This window comes from Vanellus vanellus (genome assembly GCF_965231255.1).
Source record: "Vanellus vanellus genome assembly, chromosome: 16".
In the NCBI taxonomy this organism is placed as follows: Eukaryota; Metazoa; Chordata; class Aves; order Charadriiformes; family Charadriidae; genus Vanellus; species Vanellus vanellus.
Window position 1 is genome coordinate 15099283 of NC_138921.1, and position 6098 is coordinate 15105380.

General features: G+C 46.6%; 1 protein-coding gene across 1 annotated transcript; it reads right to left on the bottom strand.

Annotated features, from left to right (window-relative positions):
- Window positions 1–1472: 1472 nt before the first annotated feature.
- Window positions 1473–6054, bottom strand: RPL6 (ribosomal protein L6). Its single transcript, XM_082491491.1, has 7 exons — window positions 5933–6054; window positions 4980–5246; window positions 4789–4887; window positions 3806–3949; window positions 2736–2784; window positions 2160–2344; window positions 1473–1667 (listed from the first exon to the last, which is right to left on the bottom strand). Exons 2-7 carry the CDS (start codon window positions 5244–5246, stop codon window positions 1515–1517), a joined length of 897 nt encoding a protein of 298 aa, XP_082347617.1. The 5' UTR covers window positions 5933–6054; the 3' UTR covers window positions 1473–1514.
- Window positions 6055–6098: the final 44 nt, after the last annotated feature.

A 6098-nucleotide genomic window follows, 5' to 3' on the forward strand; every position in this document is an offset into this window, starting at 1 on the left:
AATTATCAAGCGGAAGATGGTGGAAGAGTAACCAGTGCTATACACTGCCATACTCTCTAACACCAGCCAGTATGAGCTATAAAGATGACCGTAGCCCCTTGGTGTGACAATCCACTAAGCCAGGTATTCTGCAGGTATTTTTGATTTTATTTTTTTTTTTTCATTGACCCTGGAGCACTTGAATCCATTCCTCCTTCCCAATAAACATGGCTAGCATGGGTCATGTAGGCTTCCACCTCAATGAGGGTTATATTACTCCCTTTTCTATCCCCTGTTCATGAAGCTTGTATGAATTTGATGAAATCTCTACTCCCGTCGAGTTTGACCCCATTGGCTACTTTCAGCTAAGAATTAATGGGAAGACAGATGGTGCAGTTATATAAGCCTTGTTTCCTGCATAAGTCTGGCTAAGAATGAGTTCAAGCATGCCAGATTGTTAATATGTACATCCTTGGTTTTTGTAAGAGCAGAGCTATTGCTTCCCAAGCATCTTATTTCAGATATCTGGTAACTGACCTCAACAAAGAAAACAGACAGGATTAACTTTTTCAACTCGCTTTCTGCCAGTTTCTGATAGGAAAAAAAACGTTGAGACTCCGGAATTCTCCCAGGACAGAAAAATACTTGCCTTTCACAGAAACAGCTTCTGCTTTTAACTAATTTCTGAGTCTACAAAATTGAGAATCATGCTTTTGCTTTTTCATCTAAGCAGGTATTCTTCCCAACTAAAAGCATTACATCCCACATGGACAAAGAGAAAAAAATAGCGACTTGGGAAGGGACATACAATCCAATTATTTATTTTTTTTATAGTTCCAGGGATTATAAGTAACCCTGCAAAACTACAGTATTCCTGGTGCTTCCACTTCAAAATGCAAGGCACGGCTCCTGAAATGCCTCTAAAAAGTTGCTATATTTGCTGAGGTTTATGTGGTGATTGATAGATCAAAGCTGTTTGTCAGAAAAACCATCTCAACAAAGCTGTACACAAGCTTTAAAATGCTAACGAGTTACCTAGCAGTGGTTTGTTGCTAAGACCTGATCTTTACAAAAGATACCTGAAGCATTGGTTTCAGCACAGTCAGGGTGTAGAAAAATACACTGGCACAGACATTGGGCTGGATTTTATTCTGCAACATGTCCTGATGGGTAGTCAATCCAGTATTTATATTTGCTATTCCCAAAAGAAAATCTGTTGGGTTTTGTTTGGGTCCCCCACCCCCCCACCATAGTTAAGAAAGCTGAATTCCTGTTTATAGTAAATAGTTAAAAAAAAAAAAAAAAACACAACCACCAAAAACCCAAACCAACCAACCCCCCTACACCCAATACCTTACACACTCGAAATTCTAGTTATCTACATAAAGCCCTTCAGAATGTCATGCCACAAGCAGTTTTCTTATCCACTAAATAATGCGCATTGCAAGATTTGTGCAACATTCTATTATGGATTGCAATGAAGACACCAGAAATGATTTTTTTCCTTCAAATTTAATGTGGTGCTTTCAGAACAGTTAGAACACCAATTTGTGAGGATACACTCCATTTGAGAGACAGAATGTAGAACGCAGGTACCCACGGAGCTGAGGCACCTTCTTGATTCGTGCAAGGATCTGTGAATCCACTGCCTTCTGGTCTGACTTGCGTTGCTCCGTTATCTCGTATTTCTAGAAAGTATGAAGAATAACATTAAAATCCTGCAGACTCTTCTACACAGATGAGAAAATTCAGGGCAAACCCTGAGTTCTGGCATTTTCAGGAAATCTTTTCTCCCTTTGTTCTAAATAAGGGAAAGGTGGTAGGAGACCGGACGTGGCAGAGAGAACTGAAGCCACTGTTTGGCGTATGTTGCAGCTATCGGAGCCAGCAGCATGCTGTTGGCAGTATCAAAACAGTAAAGGTATTTCTCAGTCAAAAAAGACATTTAGCTGGAATAATCATTGCTGCTGTTCTGCTAAGGCAGAAGCCAGGAAGAATTCCCAAATTTAGAAGGGGTTTACCTCAATGTTGCTCTATTCATTCATTTTAATGGCATTACCTCACTTTACTGAGGACCACTGAAAATTCAATTGTCCAAATTTTTAATGGTATTACCCCCTTTCCAGACTGGCTTTAAGTAACAAGGACATTCAGAAAGAATGAACAATCATGTTCCTTACTTCTTTTTCAGTGTCAAAGATCTCGCCTTCCTGGTGCTTGGGCTTACGCAGCCTCTTCTTCTTAAAGTACGCATCAGTGAGATGCTTGGGAATTTTCACTCCAGAGATATCAACCTTTGTAGATGTAGCAATAACAAATTTCTGATGAGCCCTACGCAGAGGGACGCGATTGATAACCAAGGGTCCTAAAGACAGAAGAGAGAACGAGGTTAGCTTTCCTGGCAACAACCACTGCTTTAAAGTTGAATTCTTGAAGCATATGAGATGACCCGTTGCCTTCAGAGATGCGTACAGCTGAAATCCGAACAATCAACAAAGCCCTTCCCCACAGCCTCCAGAAAAGCCAAAAAATGCTTCTTGATCTCTTCCAGGTATTGAAGCTTAATTACCTCCCCTCCACCTCCCCCGAAAGGCACGAAACATGATTCCACTTAGATACATGAACACATAATGTGCCAAACCATCCACATACAGATCTGTAGTACTACTGACCCCGCAGACAAACCTGAACTTAACACCTCTCCAATGAAATCCCCCAAAACAAACAAATCATCACACTTATGCAAAAATTTTTACCTGTAACAAGCAGAAGGCCAGTACCAAGCTGCTTTAAGAAGACGACACGCTGAAAACAGATGAGATGTGACATTAGTCCTCAGGTCCCAGCACTGAAATACTACAGCCAAACGGGGGCCGTGCCTGCGTTACTGGTACAAGCATCCCTACAGCACCCAGGCACGGACACAACTGTGTGAGCAGAGAACCAACCCCCACACAAGCCAAGCTACCAATGCTTCTCAGACCACAGCTTTGCCAGTTACCACATCTCTGACAGATCAAGACCCTCCTCGTGCTTCATCATCTGAGGCTGAGCAAAACCAATTCGTACTTTTTTTTAATCTTTGTCTATTCTACAGGATGGAGAAACAGCCATCTTGTCACCCAAATTTTTTGTACAAGTTAAAGGCAAGAACTAGATAAAGCCCAGAAGAGTACTGCAACGTGTCACGTGGTCAGGGCCATCCCCCAGTTGCATTTTTTTCTTTCTGGTCAAGACTTCCTTCCCTGAATGACAGCCTTTTAACTAATGTGACATCAAAGTCAAGGAATTCAAGAAAATAAAGGATGTCAGTTAAGACCTGTTAGTAAACATCATTAAGACCAATAACACAGCTTAGTGTAACAATCAAGTGTTACCTCAATAATTAGATTAAGAATAAAAATGTAATTCTTCCTTTGCAATAGGTAGTCTAAGACAAAATTTTGGCCTCATTGCAACAGTAATAGGAACAGGCATCGGGTCTGCCATTCTGCAGCGCAGTCAGCATGACACAAGTCTACACTCTTTTCTGCACTGCAGTAAGACTCCCTTAATTTTGTCTAAGCAACTGGACTAGCCTGTTTTAATTCCAGCTCTGTGTAGAAGAACAGTAGTTTAAGGACTGTTTCCCCTAAAGGCAGGATGAGAGAAAGCATCTAGGCAGAATTCACAGAAAAGCAGGTTTGCAGATTCGCATCTCGTGGCTGAGCAGTGCCTCGTGACATCGGCTGGTAAATTCGGGTTACCTCTGCTCAGTCAGAACGGTTTCAGTGCAGAAATGCTGCAAAGCCACCGTGAGAGTGAAGAGGAAGAAGCCCCCCATTACCTTGCCTCTGTGACGACCAGTCAGAAGGATCAGAACAGTTCCCGGAGTAATAGAGGCCCGCAGCCTCCTCTTGTGCTGGCTAAAGGGCTTCTTGCCGTGACTCAACAGCTTGCGAGGAACATCTTCAGTGGGATAGTATCTGGGCTAGAAAAAGAGAAGCAAAACATTGTACCAATGTATTCCACAAGACAAAAAGCTTTCACTACAGTTTAGAGTCTTCCTTTCCTAAGAGAATACCCACAGAATTTGGGGTTCTCCAAAAGGCAGAAACTAAGGCTAACAAGCGCACAAGCTGTTCCTGCAGACCCTTACTCCTTCTGATGTTAAAAATACCCTTCTCTCCATCTGAGGAGATCAGGCATCACTGCATAACAGTCTCCATGTTGAAGCTTGGATGTCCTAGGGCATGGAGTGAATTTCCCACCTTATCAGGGTAGTTCAGCGTGTCACTGAACAGAAACGGGAGTTAAGCCATTGATAACCGGTTCAATGGACAGTGTTGGTATCAGGCAGGTTATAGATACTGGGATGCATTTATTACATTTTCTCCTTTGTATAAAGGGACTAAACCAGAGGTGTGAAAAAGTAATTGGTATCTTCTGGAAGGATGAGATGGTTCATACTATTTCACTAAAAATGACTCTTCCAAGATTTTTTTTTTCTGCTGCACTTCAGGAACACATTGAGTATTTTCTGTACAACTACGCAACAGCAGCAGTCGAGACCCGCTCTGTGTTTCCCAGCACACTCCCAGTTCAGCACAGCAATTCAAACATAGAGCAGAAGCCATTCTTTAAACTACCGACATCTCCCGTGAGAAGGACAATCACTAGGTCCGTATCTCGAGGAGTTGACTGCCAACAGCTCAGTGCAGCACAGTACAGGCTGAGGCGGCTGCGCCACCCCAGCCCAGAGGCACGTCATCCAGTCAGAAGTTACACGAAACAGCCTTAAACTGTGAGTGTCTGATTTCTTTTTCTTACCATTTTGCGGATTTTAACCACACGACTGCCTCCATTCTTGTCTCCACCAACTGGCTTGGTGATGGTTGCGCGTGGCGTTTCTTTCTTCTTCTTTTCTATCTGTAAGCAAAGAAAAGGAGAAATGTAGGACACTGCAAACCAAAGTCACCCTGAAAAACATGACTACTTAAACACAGTATTTACTGTCCTACCTTTGTTTCTGGAGCAGTGTACTTGCGCTTGTACAGTGCTTTTCTGGCATACATGGCTGACCGGGAATATCTCCCGATGCCCCGGGCCAAGACAGGGTTACGGCTGGCATGATACTTCTTAATCCTCTTTTTCTTCTCACCTACTTCCTTCTGGCTTGCCTTCTGCTCAGCCGGCTTCTTCTCACCTGTCTTCTTCTTGCCCGGCTTCTTCTCACCAGGCGCCTTCTCGCCTGGCTTTTTCTCACCGGCTGCCTTCTCACCCGCCATCTGTGGATCCAAATAAAATAGAAATTATGATTTATTACAAGATGTGCAGAGGACTGTCTAAGTTACGGAAACAAAAGAATGGGAACTCCATCCTTCCCACCATTGGAACAGTTGTCAGCCACTTCTTGCAGCCGCAGCTAGCCAAGACACCACAGTGCCAGAAGCCATCCCGCTTGCTGCACGCCCATCCGTCACACGGAGCGCTGCTCCACGCCACCCAGAACACCTACAAGTCCGCCATTCGCACCTTCCTCAGCAGGAGGCCCCAGGAAACGCAAACACCCGCCGAGGCCGCGGCCGCCCCGGGGGTGGTCAGAGCCACCTTGGGCTCCGGATTCCCCTAACCCCGCCGCAGCTGCTCGGCCCCGCCACACCACGGGGCTACGCCGGCCCTCCCTGGGCTGCCGCTCAGCCCCACCGGGTCCGGTTCCTGCTTCTCAGCCGGGCCCCGGCGCGCCCCGGGAAGCTCCGGCCCGGCCTGCACAGCCAGCCGCGGCCTGGCCTGGCCGGAGGCGGCTTCGCCTCCCGCTCCACCCCCGCCCCATACGGGCCCGTGGGCCTCACCACCGTCTCCCCAATAGCGCCGGGCCAGGCCCGTGAGGCCAGCGCAGCCACCCGAGGGCAGATGGCGACGGATGTCACCCGCCGGGCCCCGGCCCTGCCCGCCGCCGTTCCGCCATTCTTACCTTCCGGGGAGGGAAAGGGACCTACGTCCGGGTACGCCTGGCCTAAAGAGAGAGCTGCGTCTGACGTCACCGCGCCGGCCGCGGAGCACGCTGGGACTTGTAGTCCGGGCGGGTCCGGCAGCGCTCCGGCCGGTCCCGGGTCACGCGAGGCGGGTGGACGGCGGGA

What these genes read in the sequence shown, in the direction of transcription:
- RPL6 (XM_082491491.1), bottom strand. Translation starts at nt 5,246, where the DNA reads ATGGCGGGTGAGAAGGCAGCCGGTGAGAAAAAGCCAGGCGAGAAGGCG. An exon ending in ACACTGCTCCAGAAACAAAG is followed by an intron (nt 4,888 to 4,979) that starts GTAGGACAGTAA and finishes CTTTGCTTACAG; the next exon opens with ATAGAAAAGAAGAAGAAAGA. An exon ending in TGGCCTTCTGCTTGTTACAG is followed by an intron (nt 2,345 to 2,735) that starts GTAAAAATTTTT and finishes TTCTGTCTTTAG; the next exon opens with GACCCTTGGTTATCAATCGC.